The sequence below is a fragment of the Mastigoproctus giganteus genome, chromosome 5, assembly GCF_048544385.1.
Source record: "Mastigoproctus giganteus isolate SK-2022 chromosome 5, ASM4854438v1, whole genome shotgun sequence".
In the NCBI taxonomy this organism is placed as follows: domain Eukaryota; kingdom Metazoa; phylum Arthropoda; class Arachnida; order Uropygi; family Thelyphonidae; genus Mastigoproctus; species Mastigoproctus giganteus.
The window spans coordinates 198,844,313-198,862,407 of NC_143579.1; the positions used below are offsets into that span (position 1 = coordinate 198,844,313).

Genomic DNA, 18,095 nt, shown 5'->3' on the forward strand with positions numbered 1-18,095 from the left:
GGGAAATCTCACAGATCATCCCATTTTGCATTCTTGTAATGCCAAACAACAGTAGGTTGAGAATGGCCATGAGAGAAAGGTTCCATTGGAGAAGAGGCCATCATAAAGTTGTGATCAGAGGTGCCTAGAGGACCACTCACATTAACCATGTAAATAGCGGGGTTGTACATAACAAAAAGATCAGGAGTGTTCGGGTGTGGTTAGGATTGTCAGGTATTTTGCTAGGCAAGTAAACAATCTGTGTGACATCATTAGTAATTGCAAAATCCTCAGCATCTGAATCAGCTGGATTCACGTGACTAGAAAAACCGAAGCCAGCTGGAATTGTGAACATTAAAATCACCTAGGAAAATTACCTCACTGTTAGGAAAATTGGACTGAGAAAGTCAAGTTTCAAAGAGTTCCAAGTGATCAGTGCAGTTGGGTGAACGATAGAGGCAACAGATGTATTTGACAGAATGTGGCAGACAGATTTTAAGCCAGCAGATCGAAAAGAGGAGATTCTAAATTAAGTCTCTGACAGGGAATATCAGAACAGACATATGCGCAAGTACCACCTTTGAAGCGAAAGGAATCATACAGTGAATAATTCAGACAACTAATGAGGAGAGAAATTCAAAATGAAGTTTTTGAATCATTTCGATTATTGAGTTGGCTGTCAGTCATGCTAATGATCCTCTCTCTTACAAACTCATTCTGGTCTCAATCACACAGACAATTCTGTTTCTGCTGCATTCCTGTTCTGCGGGGGAAGAATCCATATAGTAGTAGTTCTGCATTAGCATCTGTAATTCTTCCTCTCTTCTAAACCAGCCAAAACCATGCAACAGGTAGTAAACATCTTAGAAACTACTGCTTGCAATTACAATTACCATCTACAAAAATTCAAGTCCAATGGCAAGTATCTTCTGCCCTCTCAACTCATATCATACATGGTACTAGAGTACCATGATTCCATAACCTTCCATGTTTAGGAGTACCATAAAAAATAACTAAAAGCTTAATATTGAATTGAATTTTATTTTTATGATTCCTCTTCCACACAAAAATGATAGTATAACCATTAAATGACATCATATTCTGAGAGACTATTAAATTGAATTTTACAATAGATTTACTAGTTACAATTATACTCTTAAATAATGAAAACTTGTAATCTCAACTGTTAGGCTATATTCTTATTTAAAATGTAATTAAACTCAACAATAAATAGTGCAGAAAAAGTGCAAAGATTACAGCAAATGCATATCTGAATTTGAATATTTCTTTTGTTGCAGTCATTAAAGCATAAAGAATAAAAATTAGCAGGTTAAGAAAAGGTGGTATAACAAAACTGAGCACACAGAACAACAAAACAAAAAATATTAATAGATAAGAAAAGAAAATAAAGATATATGTGTCTTTATATATATTTGGAAATATGGGGCAGGTTATAACCTGCTCCAAATTCCAATATAATCAACAGAACATAAATATGAAAGCAGCGGTACAAATTTAATAGGAATGCTACATATTCAATTATTAGCATATATGCATTTATACTATGTGTCATTAAAATTACAAAAAATAATCATTTAATAAATTTTTAATGACTGATACATATATTTGGAGAAATTAAGTTAAAGTTGAACTTACCATAGAAATATCCAAAGTCTTTATGGGCTGGATAAGGAGAGGGGGAGAGAAAAGAGAGAGAGAATTAAACTTCAGCAAGAAAAATATGGCATATTAAATGGAAAATCACTTTTAGTTTGGTAAAACTTGAAATGATTATTTTTGCAGCTTTAGAATAATTTTAAATACCATTCAAGCTGAGTGTAACTACTTGTTAATTTTTTTTCCAAAAGTGGTTTCCATAAGCATTAAAGATAGTTAACATAAGAAAAGCATTAACTTTAAAGGCTTCCATGTTCAGATGGACTCAGTCTTATTCATTATAATGAATTTAGAAGATAACATTAAACATAGTTAAAATCAAAGAAATGTTAATCACTCTGTTAATGTCTATATCTTTTAGATCAGGAATTCCCAATGTTTTTAGGTGCATCTGTAAATGGGCAATATGATGATGCACAGAAAATAAAAATACAACCATTTCCAAATCTTCAAAATACAACTACTTTCATATGTGCTGTGCTTAAATCTGGCAATTATTATTATTTTTTCATATATATCACATAGGTTATTCATATACATTATTACTTGTTACAGTGCTTTGATTGAAAGAATGAATGCACAATATGGTGGATACACAAAAACTAAAAATACTTAGTTTAAGTACTGTGCATATGAGAGTGAATGTATTTTGAAGAGCTTATGTTTTTTTTATATAAACAGATACTGTAATGTTACTGTAATATTTTCTTTTTATAAGTGATGAAGATAACTTTGATTTAACAATGACCTTCAGTAAGATGCAAAAGGAATAAGATGTAATGTTTAAGAAAATGTATATCAAGACTTTCTGTCTCTTATAAAATTCATAAATGGTAACACATTTGCTTAGTGGTGTACTATATATGATTTTTCATATATAGTAACACCAAGTACTATATATTTCAAATGGGATGATATGTGAATTTTCAGGTTCAAATTTCAAACAATGTAATCCGACATTTACAAGTAAAAACACAAGAAAAATGTGCATGTACAGAAATAAATGCAAAAAAAAAAACAGAGGTAGTGTTGAAAAATGAAGATGGATGACAATGCCATACATGCTAAATACTCATCAACATTGTTTGCAGAACAATCTTCTTCTGAGCTGTGCTAATCGTGCAGGTTCATCACTCAGAAATGTTTCCCATTTAAGGGAAACATTTCTGAGTGATGTCTTGAAAAAAGTCTTGGAAAAAAAAAAAAAAAAAAAAAAAATGGATGTGGAAGAACAAAAACAGCCACCACTGTATATCTAGTAAAACTAGATATACAGCGAAAGATTTTGGTTACCATTTGATTATTTTATCTGTAACAATCAAATATGTGCCATTTTGATTGCTGCATTAATCAAAGCAATTCTAAGCTTTATCTCATTATGGAGACATTTTATAAGGGGGGGGGGAATAATCAAAAGCAAAAGCAGCTTACTCTGAGTGCCAATGTTGGAAGATGACTCAATTGTGTACAATACTGAGCATCTACTTCTAACCAAACCAAAACTATGTGGGATTCTTTAGTTGTTGTTGTTGTTGTTTGGTTTTTAGGAGCATTAGCAACTAAGGCCATATTGCTCTGGGGATATGCGGTGGTCATTCCCTGACCTTTCCGTACCCTCCGTATTTGGTGGTCATGGGATCGAACCATGGTGTAATCAAGAAGCGTGTGCTACGCACTGCTGCTCCTGCCCACCTGGCTACGGAGGTGTCTTCTTTTAGAGAACACTGTCTGATACTGAGTGCTGATAATACCCATGTTGATAGATATAAAAACTTAAATTTAAAAACACTTGAACCGCAAATTTTTTATTTTTAATTATTATTTCTTTTTTTTTTTTTTTTTTTACAGAAATTCAATTTTACGTAAGTTTTTACCAGCCGGTGCAAACTTTAAAAAATCGTGGAAACTTATTATCCGTAGGAATAAATGGAGGTATCGTTAAAATATCGTAACGTGATTCCAATAACACATTTTTTTTGGTAATTTGTTCCAAGGCCTTGAAAGTTGAAATTTTTGCTATATAACTAAACTATTTATCTCTCTAAATGGTCATTTTTATAATGGAGTGCTACCCTTTCATCATTATCATATTTTCCGTTATACGAATCAATTTTGGCCTTTGTGATATTTTTCTAAAGAACATTTCTGGAGGTCACAACTATAAAACAATAAAAACAATTTGCACTTTCTGGTTTATTGGACTTTTCTGTTAGTGCATCTAATTACAAACAGGTAGTAAACTCGATCGTATTGCATTTGCAATAATCCCGATAACTGGAATTGTGTAAGTTTTTACGTTATTATGATGAAGTGTGTTCCCCTTCACTGAAATCTTCAACCATATAAAAACATAAATAAATTTTTGGAATCTTCTCTTCATTCCTATTTACTTATTACAATGGTGAAGGCCGACCGGGCTAGCCTGGTGGGTAAAGCGCCTGCCTGGCAACCCAAAAGTCGCGGGTTCGAATCCCGCCTCGGGCTTGGATCAAAGTATTGCAAAAAACCTTGGGAGGTGCACTATGGCCACAGAAGCCGATGCGCCAATAACTACCAAAAAAAAAAAAAAAAAAAACAATGGTGAAGGGAAAGGGACCAATGGAAAGTGCAAGTGCTGGGAAACAAAACAAAATTTATTTAGAAATGAAGATGATTAATTAAGAAGTACGAAGCAGGACAAAGTTTGTCATCTATTGCACGAAATTAGGTCTCGCTGCTTCAACAGTGAATACTATTTTAAGGGACAGTGAGCATATAATAGAACATGTTAAAGGATCAATGTATTTCACACCTGGGCCAGTCCGCCCCAACAGTGATCACAAAACAGTATTCAGGTGCTATATTGAAGATGGAAAAACTTTCATAATATGGATGGAAAATCAGATTCAGAAGCAAGTGCCCCTAAATCTAACGGCTATTTAAGAAAGAAGTATTTATGAAGATAACGATAAGTATGGCAAACCCCAAGCCAAGTTCGTGGAAGCAACGGGTGGTTTAATAGTTTCAAGCATCGCGCTGGTTTCCAAAACATTAAAGTATGCAGCGAAGTCGCCAGTGCTGATTCTGCAGCTGCAGAGAAATTTTGTGATGTGTTGGAAAAAACCCCTTCTAAATCTCCACAGCCCTCAACTTCCGCAGTGGCGTGCTTATCAGCTGGAGAGTTAATTCTGGCAACGATGCTCGAAAGGCAAAACTTGCTGATATTATGCCTGTCTCCTCTCTCTTTTTGTAATTTTGCACATTTTTGTAATTTTTCCTATGCACGAGATAAAAAAATTGAATAATTCTATTTTCATGTTCGTCGAACATTTCTCTTTTGCTTCAGTCATCAGCATAGTTGCGAGTGCAGAATTTCCCTAAATGCTTATTTAGGGAAATTCCAACTTACATAAAATTCAACTTATGTAGTGTTCCACAAAATGCAACCCTTATGTTAATTGGGGAGTGGCTGTATTTAAAAAGAAGTGAAAAAAGGAAAGTCTGATTAAATAATTTCAATTAATGCAAACCACTGAAGTAAAAAAGGCTATTAATCATGCACATACAGTACATGTTAGCTGTCTTTGCATAAACGTTTAACTAGACTAATAGAACTGTAGCAACCTCTGGAAAGTTTATTTAAAGAAGAGGTTAGCAGTGCTCAAATCATTGCACAGCAACAAGCATAATATCCAGTGGTTCGGCTATAGTATATGGATAGTCTATATAATATCTTTGAAAAAGTGAAAGAATAATTCCCAGATTTCCATTAGTCTGATTTTAATGAATTTTGAGAAGGCTTAACAGATCTTTCTAAAAGGACCAAATACAAAATTTCACAAAAATCTATCTGAGAGTCCAGTTATTAACACGTGGAAGGATAGAAAGCAATAATAAATGCCAGATATCTATTTGTGCTATGAAATTTGGAATAGTTGGAGAAATCTTTCTAGACGAATTAAATAAAAATCTTATGAAAATCCATCCACTAAGAATCAAGTTATTACATACAGATGGATGGATGTGGTGAAAAACAAAAAAAACCCAGCGCTTTAGGCATATAAGCTAATGCACCTAAAAAAATGCAATAAGCAGTCATTAGCAAGTGTTGCTAGCTTATGTTCAGAATCAGTTCATGACCCAAAAGAAGCTCTGACAAAAGACACATTAATGAAATCTGCAAGAAAAAAACTTCTGGTGCAAGTAGTCAAAAACAGTCCAGACAAGCTGATATCTCTATGCAGACTATTCTTAGATGTGCAGAAAGGTATTTCGTGTTGCTTTCTTAAGATTATTATTATTATGATTTATATAGCACATTAGAAGCTAAAGCCATACTACAATGCTTTCTTCCAGCTTAATAAAGTATTTTTAAACTATCCACTTCTACAACACCAGATGGAAGTTTCTTCCAACAACTGATTTTTGATTGGTTTCTTCCAACAAAAGATTTTTGAAAATTTGCTTTTAGCCACTTTGTGGCTAAAAGCAAATTTTCAAAAATCTATCCTGCAACCATTCTTTTGCTCAGTGAGAAATACTTTATTGCTGCACATGACTAAGATGCAGACAAGCTTCTACAAAAAAAAAAAAAAAAAAATACTAAGGTAGCACAAATTTCATCAAATAGCAGAGTGCATCATTAAAAAAAATTCTTGTAGAGAAGTTTTCAGTACTTCTCGATATCATTAAAGATAAAGAAATAGATGAAGCAATAGATATTTTATGGTACCAATTCTGTCAATTTCAGTGTATCTTCCAAAAGCACTAATTTGAAAGAAGAAATAAAAAGGCCCTTTTTATTTAAATTATTTCAGGTCATGCTTGGCATTTAAACAATTTCTAATAACAATACAGAATGTGAGAGGATATTCAGCCAGATGGGAGGGGGAGACACTTCTTCACACCTTCACTTTGTGGTAGAACTTTGGAAGTGCTCTTGACAGCTAGGGCCATTGTTATAAACAAAACTTGGACTCAATTTTTGAAGAGGACAAAATCTGAAAAAGTGCCTTCCTTGAAGCAATCATAATCCATAGCTGCCAAGTTTCACTTTCAAAAAACTGAAGATTAAAAGTAGGAGGCAAACAGGAATTTTTCTGTCCAAAACAAATGAAAAACAGGATGGTTTTTTTTTTTTTTTTGCAAAAAGCAGGTGGAAAACAGAAGATTTCTGAGAAAAAGTGGGATTTTTTTTTTTTCAAAGTTCACACTGCACTAGAAACTAAATTTTGCTTGAAAAATATGCATTTTACATTTAAAATTTCATAGGAACGCATGCAGCACCTTTACCCTTTTCCACATACAAATTAATAAGATGACAAAGATAGCCTATTACCATCAAGTGCCCAATCTTCTTAATATCCTTGCTACTCCAGTTTTTGGACCCACCATAACAGGCACATTATCAATGCTAAGTAGCTGACAGTTTTTGAAGGGATCACACATTCAGGTTGTTCGGAAGGCAATGCCTAGCACTGCATTCTGTAGTCACCTTCCAATGCAGCCACTAAATTGTCAAATTGAAAGCAAACTGCTTTTTGACAATTTTTTTTTTTTTTCCCCCCATTACAAAAGGTCACCACAATAGAATATAATTTGGAATTGCTTTGATTACTGCCATTTTGAGGAATTTAAAATGTCTGGTTTTCAGTCATCACTGTCTCCTTGTTGCCTTATCCGTACAATTTCATTAACAATGCCTGTTGGTTTTGCTCTTCCAAACCATATATTTTTGTTATTTCACTACTGGGAAACATTTCTGAACAACGTGCCTTTATGTTCAGCAAAACTCAGATGAAAATTATGTTCTATGACAAAAGACACAAAAAACATTTGACATATATAGCATCATCATTGCCATGAAATGCATAATCTATTTTTGCATTTCTTACTATGCACTGCATGCTGTCATTCTGCTTATCTGTTTGCGAATGTCTGATTGCATCGCATTCCCGTCTGCATGAAATTAAAAAAATCACATTTACTCACAGTACACAATGCATACGCGTGTTACATTTTTCAGATTTTACTATACATGGCTCTTTGTGGGTAGTGCAATCAATATAATCACCGTCTTTCCACACACACCAGACAGAAAAATAGTTGAGTTAAAATCTCATCAATGATACTAGGATTGTTTATGGGATTTTATTATTATTAGTAGCAGTAGTACTGGCAGATGATGCAAAGAAGCAAGCTTATACAGCAACAGCTAAAAAAAATAAAATACCAACACCATCACTCCATCCTATCTAATATGACAAATTCTTCCTTAACTTTATTTATACTACCCACTTCCACAACAGCAGAGGGTAGTCTGTTTCAACAATCATTTTCTGTCTGAAAGCATAGTTTCACACATCTGTCCAGCAGCCATTCTTTTTCAATTTGAGTTTATATTCCCTTGCATGCATTATCTAAGAAAGAGTTAGAATACCATTATCATTAAGTTTACTCAATCCATTCAAAGCCTTGCAAATGCCTAGTTTCCAAGTACTGCAATTTGAACTGAGGTCTTTTGGTTCAAGAATACCCACTTATTTTTTGACTGATCTGGTTGCTCTTCTCTGCACCCGTTCCAAGAGATTCAAATCTTTCTTAAAATGAAGCTTCCAGACCCATATACAGAACTCAAGATATAGGCCTAACCATTGCCTTAATACAATGAGATTATCACCTCTTTGTCCTGATTGCAAAGTTCTTGTATATCAGTGATGGAACCACCACATGCTGTTCTGGTAACCTGGCTGTATTACTCAGAGAACTTCACGTTGGCCTACACAATTATCCCTAGATCTCTTTCATTCTCCACCACCTTTTGAGTGTGATACCACCTAATTGTTATGTTATTCTAGAATTACTGCTGTTCATGCACTTACTAATGTTAAACAAAACCACTTCTCAACCCATCTTCAAAATTTATCTAGGTCTTGCTGCAGTAGTATGCTTCATTCCTGCCATTAACCATCCTGCCAAACTTTTGTATCATCTGCAAATTTAAACAATAAGTTGATATGCCTTCATCAATATTGTTAATAAATAGTGTATACAGTAAAATCCCAGAAATGAATCTTGAGCAGCTCCACTAATAATTAGTTCAAAAAGAGCATTGCTCATTTATAATTAATTGGATTGGATAAAGGGATGGCTGAGTGGCCATCCCTTTATCCAATTAATGCCATACTGATAAAATTTGCATAGCAGTCTTTCATGTGGAACAGTGTCAAAAGCCTTACTGAAATCTGAATTGCAGGGTGTCCATAAAGTTCTTAAACACTTTAAAACTACAATAACCTAGGTTCTATATGAAATAAAAACAATCTGTAAAATGTGATGGAAAGATAATTTATTCTAGTTTTTATACACAAAAACAATTACTTAATTTACTCTAAATTACATTTAAAAAAAAAAAATTAAGATTATCTACCCTACAAGAGATTGCTTCAATAGAAGAGAAAGTAAACTATATTCTCTAACTAGCAGAGCTTAAGTCCATATCAGAGTAGAAGAAAATCTAAACCACATTAGGCAAAGGAAGAATTGCAGAAAATTCTATGAAACATAAAAACCAGAAATGCCTATCACTAAGATAGGCATCTCTGGAACTCAGTGTTCCTAAAACAACAGTGCACAAAATTCTTTGAGTGAAATTGCACAAGCAACCCTACTAGATTCAAGTGCATCAAATATTGCTTGAAGAAAACTAGCAGAGATTAGCTTTCTGTCATGAGTTTAATGAAAATATTGAAAAAGCCATCTTATCTCTCCTGAGAATCTAATATTTAGTGATCAAGCAATGTTTCACATTAATGACAAAGGTTAATTGCTATAAGTCCCATCTTTGGGGGCCAGAGAAACCACAAGGGAACATTAAAAGGATTTCTCTAAAATCATTATCTGGTTCCCTGGGACAAAATATGCATAATTGATCCTTTCTTTTTTTGAAGAAACAGTGATTAATGGTGATAGTCATGCAATGCTACAGGCTTTTTTTATTTCTGATTTATATACTAATTTCTGATTAATCATACTAAACTAGGGCAATTAAGAATTGAAGCCAATAGAGTTTTTCAGCAAGGTGGAGCACCTTGCCTTTGCATGGAATGTTTAACAATTCTTAAATGAAGTTTTCCCAAGCAGATGGATTTGGCAGAGGAGAGTCAATTGCTTGGCCAGCTCACTCACCCAATTTGTCCCTAATGGGCTTTTTTTCTATAGGATATATTAAAAACTTGGTTTACTCCTCAAAACCTCTCTTTAAATGATCTTCATACTAAGATCACAAATGCAATTAATGCCATAACTGAAACACAACTAAAGAACATGCTTACAGAATTGTAAAATCATACTAAACTTTGTATCAGTAATGATGGAGGTTATGTTGAATCCTAACAATATTATGATTACATACCCTAAAATCAATTACCTTCCAATGCATTTTACAGATTGTTTTTATCTTGTCGAGAACCTAAGTTATTGCAGTTTTAATGTGCACAAGGACTTTATGAATACCCTGTATATGATGTCAAAACTGTTATTTGAATCCAGTTCCTTTATTATTGCATAATTTTTTCACAACACGGCTGAGTTAGTCAGTCTTATGTAGGGAATGTATGACTTTTTCTTCCTGGAAACTTGGGTTATTTGTACAGAAAACAAGCAAATTGACCATAGAATATATGCAATTTACAGATATGATATACTGACACCTCATAGCCTTAGTTGTTTTGGCACTTAACACATGCACCTAACACCTACAATACATGGAAAATCTTGCATACATGTCTTCTGAAATTATATTTCTTTGGCATCTTACTGAAAGCTATTGTTAATTAACTTTGTTACACAAGTACTATGAAATTATTGCACATAATAGAAAACAATCCTATTATTGTGCATTTCTGTTTTGCAACAATGTAAGACCAGCACAGCATACCTGATGGCTAATTCATTAATGAAAATAAGTGGAAATTTAAAAAAAAAAAATTTATTTTTAAAAATCCAATTTTAACATCTTTTTTATTTTTATTATTATTTTTATTTTGTTTTTATTCTTTTTTTTGTGTGTGAAAAGAAAAAGAGAAACTCTCTGTCACCAATTATATTATAACCATGAGAAAGAGAAGGTAAAATCAAGAAAAAATTAGATTTTCCATTGTAAGATAGAGAATCCATCTTTTTTTACTTGATTTCACTTCATCTTGAAGGTGCCTTCGTAGCCAGATGGGCAGAAGCAGCAGTGTGTAGCACACGCTTCTTGATTAGACCAGGGTTCGAGCCCATGACCACCAAATACGGAGGATGCGGAAAGGTCAGGGAATGACCACCGCATATCCCCAGAGCAATATGGCCTTAGTTGCTAATGCTCCTAAAAACCAAACAATAACAACTTCACCTTGATCCAAAGAGTTGGCAGATATAATAATCATATCCAACAAACAATCCAAACAGAAATGCACAGATAAAAAATTCTAAGTAAACTAATGTCTAAAACATACTGTACTGCTGAACAAAATCCAATGGCCATATTTTAATATAAAATGCATATGTTGTCAGTGAAATTTAATTTCAATGCCAAAGTTAGTATTAAAAAAATCTTCTGCTCTATCCTGCTTTTTTCAATAAAATTTACAAAATCTTCTGCTATCTGACAGTCCACTGGAGGTGACTTTTCATGCCACCTGAGCAAGAAGTCCATATGCATATACAGATGTCTATAAACATAAAGATTTGATTATGAAACTCAATTAAAATTTGATTGTAATAGATACTGTAAAACTGTTTGTTGCACTTAATAAAGCAAATCAAAGAATTTCTTATCACACAACTGCACTTCAGTAAACCTCCACATGGGCACCTTTGGTAGCACATAGAATGTTACAGACAGCAGCCAATTTCATTTAAAGTGTTTTGAAGCCTCTCTTGAGAAATGGAAGTCACTATCTGCTCAATTCAGTCTTTTTACCAAGTAATGTTGTAAACTTTTTTTTTGCATACATCTTGTCCTTTATGTAGCCCCATGCAAAGAAATCCAAATATCGTTTTATGGATATCAACACCAATTCATAAGTGTGATATCCATGAAAAGAGGAGGACATGGAATTGGACCATCCTGGCCAATTCATCTAAATTTTTAGATGAATTGGCCAGGAAATAAATTTTTTATTGAGGAAATTGCACACACGGAAGCTCCAGTGTGCTGGTATTCCATCTTGCTGATAGAACGCATGTGGCTGCATACTTTCTAGCTTCTTGTGGACTGTGATAAAAGGGTTTTAAAAATTATAACTAATAATAAACCAAGACAGAATAAAGTAAAATTAAATTACATATAAAGTAAAGAATTGCCAACGAAAGAAAACACATCTCACACAATTCTTCATAATTAGTTTATTATTTACAGTATATCATGTTAAATAAATGTTTTCCCGTACTAAATTTTTTTTTTGATTCTCAAAGAGCATTATGTATAGCTACTTAATAATTTTATATTATTTGCAACATCGCTTATAAAAATGTAGTGCTGTAAATATTTTATAATAAAAATTTAGAACTATTATAAGATTTCAGAGAATATAGGCTTATGATTTGCAATAAAAATACCATGTTGAAAGGGGTTCGCAAATCAAAAACGGTTGGGAACTGTTGCACTGCATCACTTACAAATTCTGCAGTGTTTGTGGTTTCTTATACTGATAAACTAAACACTATATGGCATAATAAGTTATGGATTGGTAATACACTATAAAAATAGCAGTGAAATCACCATAATTTATCTGTAATAAAACTACGAAAGCAGTATTAGTATTAGAAATGGTTGCATGGTGCAAGAAAGCCTATGGCTTATGCTGCACCAGCCAAAAAAAAAAAAAAAAACCCTGAATAAAACAATGATAAAAAAATAAATAAATAATAATTAATAAAAGAAAAGTAAATTAAACGTATAATCCTATGTGTTTCCCTGACCTGAAGGTACTATCCAGATGACCTTTGAATTTCCCCAAATTGTCAGCCTCTACCACCCATGTAGGCAACTTATTCCAGTAATTTATAACTCGCTGGCTAAAATTAAACTTCCTGCAGTCCAATCTAAACATCCCCCCCCCCCACCGGTAACTTGTATTTATGTCCCCTATTTTTGGAATCATTTATAATCTTGAAAATTTTGTCCTCATTCATTTTACTGATGCCTCTCAGAGTCTTAAACACCTCAATCAAATCTCCTCTATGGTGTCTAGTTTCCAAACTCTGCAACCCACACACTCGAAGTCTTTCTTCATAAGGATGCCCCTTTTGCCGATTCACCAGGCGAGTTACCCATCTTTGCACCCTTTCAAGAAGCTCGATGTCTTCCTTTAGGTACGGTCTCCATACTTGAACACAGTATTCCAAGTGTGGTCTAACAAAAGCCTTATATAATGGGATTATCACATCCCTATCTCTACTTGCAAAAGTTCGATAGATTATTCGATAGATAGGACACTATGGTTGATTGATTGATTTCTTGATTGATTGTACCATTGACTCATTGATTTTATAATGTTTTGCCACTAACGTGACATTTTCACCATTAGAAATTTTGTCTAATAACTCAACTCTGCTCACAATGTCATCACCTTCTTTGATCTTTTCACAATTCCTTTGTTATTTGTAGTCATATTTTCATAGGGGTTAGAAAATAACTTGTCCACAATAAAATCACTTTCTTTTCACTGTTAGCACATTTGAAAAATGTTTTTTTTTTTTTTTTTTTTATGTAAACCCCAAACACGAGAGGTATTAGAACCTATAGTACTTAGTACCGATACTTGGGTTGGAGGTTGAGAAGACGAAAGAAGATATTTGTTGACATTGGACTTGAACTTCTGTAGATTGTAATTTTCAGGAAATACGTGTGAAGGAAGGTTGTTCCAGAAAATGGCAGTTGAATGAATAAACGAGGAAGATGAAAAGTTGGTTCTGTGAGTTTGGAGTTGGACAGTAAATGGATGTTGGCTGGTGGCGGCACGTGTTCGGACTGTTTTGAAAAAGAGAGCAGGAATTACAGAAGCCAATTCAGAAGAACAGTGCCCATGAAAGTATCTGTAGAAAAGGCATGCAGCAGAAACAGTACGTTTTTGAGTCAGAGAGCGGAGAGACTCTGTTAGAGATGAATCATTAATTAACCTAACTGCCCTCTTCTGAATGGAATCAAGAAGCCTGAGAGAGGTTTTGGGGGGCACCACCCCAGATGTGGGAACAATATTCCATGGCAGGGCGGATTTGCGATTTATACAGAGTGAGAGAACAGCTGTTTGGAAGAAAAGTAACGCCGAGAGCGAAAGAGAAAACCAAGTTTTTTAGATGCAGAGGAAGCAATATTTGTAATGTGCTTGTGCCAAGAGAGATTAGAAGTCAGGGTAATCCCCAAAAGAGATATATACTTTTGCCTAGAAATCAGAGTTTCATTAAAGATAAGCATAGTAGCAGAAGAATCCTTTTTGCGAGATATAAGACAAGACTGAGTTTTAGAAGGGTTGAAATCAACTAAGTTGTCTTTGCCCCACTGGAGAATTACCTGAAGATCGGCATTTAAGGAATTGGTAGCATATTTTCGAGAAGTTGAAGCTGATTGAGCAGGACAAGGTTTCTCCAAATGGAAAGTGGAATGCAATGTGCTGTCATTGGCAAAACTATGGATAGGATTTCCAGTCAATGGAAGAAGGTCATTAATATACAAGAGGAAAAGAGTGGTGGAAAGAACTGAACCTTGGGGGACACTGGCATTAGAGGAGAAGTTAGAAGACAGAGAGCCATCTACCATCACCCACAGTGAGCGATCAGAGAGAAAACTGGATAAGCAATTACTAAAAACAGTTGGCAAACCATAAGATGGAAGCTTGTTTAGAAGACCTTTATGCCAAACATGATCGAAAGCCTTTGAGATGTCAAGAGTAACTACTTGTGTTTCACCGAACCTTTCCATTGAATTAGTCCATAAATGGGTAACATAAGCCAGAATATCACCAGTGGATCGACACTGATGGAATCCGATCATTGATCAGACGGAAGGTTTCTAGGTAGTTTAAGTTTAAGAGTTGGCAGTTAATTGTAGAAGTAATTGCAATGGGACGATAATTGGACGGGAGGGATTTGTCACCCTTTTTGGGAAGTGGCTGGATATGAGCAAATTTCCAAACAGAAGAAAAAACACCTTTGGAATAAGAAAGTAAAAAAAGCGACAAAGACAAGTAGTAATTTCAGGAGCACAGGTTTTGAGAACAAGTGGAGAAATACCATCGGGAGCTGGAGCTTTCTTAACATCAAGAGGATGGCGCCTCCATAGCCAGGTGGGAAGGAGCAGCAGTGCGTAGCACACGCTTCTTCATTAGACCGGGGTTCAAACCCGTCACCACCAAATACGGAGGATGTGGAAAGGTCAGGGAATGACCACCGCATATCCTGGAGCAATATGGCCTTAGTTGGTAATGCTCCTAAAAACCAAATAACAAAAAAAAGAAAAACATCAAGAGTCGTAAAAATCCTTCTGACATCCTTTTGACGGAAGACCACAGGAGGCATTGAATGGAGCATGTTGGGAATGGTGGGAGGTGTTTTACAAAGATCATTAATACATGAGTTGGAAGAAAAATGGGATGCTAGCAGGTCAGCTTTATCCTTTGCTGAAGTCACAACAGAACCATCTGGTTTGGATAGAGGTGGGAGCAGAGATGGGCAAAAGTTGCGGCCAATAGCTTTGGCAAGGGACCAGAATGCTCGGCTACAATTAGGCAAGAAGCAAGTTTTCTCCTCTTAGCCTGTTCAAACTCTAGTTTGGACTGATTAATAACTGCTTTACAATTGTTGTGAGCTTTGGTGTAGGCAGAAAATGAAACTGAAGAATTAGAAACAAACCAATTACGATATGCAACATTCTTCTCTTGAACAGCCTTAGCACATTTATTGGAAAACCAAGGTTTAGATAAAGGACGAGATTTTAAAGTGGAGTATGGGATAAAGGATTCCATTCCTGCAAGAATAATTTCACTGACACAATCTGAGCAAATATTGACGTCTGATGTTTTGAAACAGTAATCTGACCAAGGGAAAGAAGAAAAGAAATCTCACAGGTCATCCCATTTTGCATTCTTGTAATGCCAAACAACACGAGGTTGGGAATAGCCATGAGATAATGGCTCCATTGGAGAAGAGACAATCACCAAGTTGTGATCTGAAGTGCCTAAAGGACCTCTCACTTCGACAGTGTACTTAGAAGGGTTGTTTGTGAGAAAAAAAAGATCAAGCGTGTTGGCTGTATGATTAGGATTGTCTGGTATTCTTGTAGGTAAATGAACAAACTGTGCAAGGTCATTAGTATTTGCAAAAACCTCAGCATCTTGACCAGCTGGATCGGTGACTAGAAAACGGAAGGCAGCTGGAGTTGTGGACATTAAAATCACCAGGGAAAATTACCTCACTGTTAGGAAAGTTTGACTGGAGAAAGTAAAGTTGCAAAGAGAGGAAGTCAAAGAGCTCCAAGTGATTAGTGGAGTTGGGAGAACGGTAGAGACAACAGATGAATTTGACACAATGAGGTAGAGAGATTTTAAGCCAAAGAAGACCAAAGAGAGGAGATTCCAAATTGCCAAGTCTCTGACAGGGAATATCAGAACGGACATATGCACAAGTACCACCTTTGAGGCGAAAGGAATCATAGAACGAATAATTTGGGCATCTGAGATGAGCAGTAGTTGAATCAACCGATAACTGAGATTCTGTCAGAAAAAGTACATGGGGTTTGGCAGACTGCAAGAGGAAATGGACATCGTTGAGATTAGAATTAAGACCACATATATTTGTGGAATGAATTAGGAAATGCTTGGGAGGTTCAGATCTTTTCGCAGATAATCTTGCTCTATTAGTTTGACAATTCATGGTGTATTCAATAGTAAGAAAAAGTGGGTGGGACATGCTGTATGAAGTAATGAAATTTTTGGATATGGTGTACACATGGTAAGAATATATCCAGATTCTTGACATAACATGGCCTCGACGATGCCCCTCCCCGCATATACACTACTCGGACTCCCTCCAGTCACTATCTGGCACTGTAGAGGTAGCAAGATTATACACTAGCTGATCCGGAAGCCTCCTAGAGAGTTACCAATAGGTTCGGTCCGGTGTACTAACTTGCAGCCGGCCTGTGAACACTGTTTTAGAGTTGTACCCTCAAAATATAAGGAATATTGGATCTCGCCACGATGTTCATCATAACCTCAAAAGTCATCATTCATACTGCATGATGGAAGAGATAGGGAAGGGTTGACCGGAACTTAGCTCTATAGACTAAACATGGGTTCCACCACTTCAAGCCTCCAATAAGCAAAGTGGTAGTATTGCACCGGTTAATGAGAGTCATCTACCACCTAGTACTGCCTGGTAACATAGAGGGGCGGCATTCCTCCATGTGGTGCAGGTGCCACACCTTGACCCCTGCTTACGTTGGTTCACACCTGGGTGGTCACCCACCATGTACTTGTGCACGGAGGTTATACCCAGGATTACTAACAGTCTCACCATTGTGAAGGTGCAAGCAGAGGATTTGGCTGCCACAGACCGTCCGGACTTCATCGAAATTGGGTCCACTTGACTTGAGTGTCACCCAAATATCAGTTCCATCAGCGTTTTAGACTCCCAGGTAGCAAGTACAGCTTGTCTGGCATATCTGAGAGAATGTCTGTGACAACCTCAAGGACCATACCATTGTGTACCATTTTGCATTGTGTTAGTGTAAACTAACACAATGCAAAATGGTAGATTTTTCATTCACAAGTGAAAAATCTACCATTTCACAAGTATTTTTCACATGCTGAAAAATCATTAGAGGGAACATCCACACTTGCGATTGTGTCACCCCTCTCCCCTCAACTCACTGAGTGCTGTTTTGATCAGGCAAGATGGTTTTAGTCACTCATATTCTTTATGGTGGAAAATGTTCACGGTACTTATTCACATTTTTTTTAGGTTTCATTTTATATTAAATCAGCGACCGCAAATACAGATGCCATGAATAGCAGGGTTTTACTGTATTGAAGAAAATAAATAAATAAAACTGAAAAATCAAATTTTATCTACCAGAATATTACTGAAATATGAAAGAGCCCCCAAAAAAGGGTTCATACTTATAATATTCCATTTCAAAACATTTCTGACGATTCATTCAAATATTCTCATAAATCAATCTAGATATTGATATAGTATTTTTCACCTTCATACTGCTTAAATATTATCATATAGTCCCTTTGTTTTCCAATCTCTAGAATAATAAATGAATGTATAGCCTTTGAAAATTAAAGTCAGAATACTGCTATTCAGGTAATTTGGACTGAAATTATATATTAACTGTTGTAAACTACTTACCTGGCTTTCCATCTCCAGATGTAAATTCATTAGGAAAAGTTTCCTGAGCAAATAACAAT

At 35.3% G+C, this 18,095-nt stretch overlaps 1 protein-coding gene across 1 annotated transcript in view; it reads right to left on the reverse strand.

The window, feature by feature from the left end:
- Nucleotides 1-18,095, reverse strand: part of pyd3 (beta-ureidopropionase pyd3) — a 247,598-nt gene that overhangs the window by 46,199 nt on the left and 183,304 nt on the right. The window contains exons 8-9 of the mRNA XM_090373642.1: nucleotides 18,037-18,079; nucleotides 1,636-1,662 (exon numbers count right to left, since the gene is read on the reverse strand). Coding sequence (XP_090229768.1) covers nucleotides 1,636-1,662; nucleotides 18,037-18,079 — 70 coding nt within the window. The remainder of the gene's footprint in view (nucleotides 1-1,635; nucleotides 1,663-18,036; nucleotides 18,080-18,095) is intronic.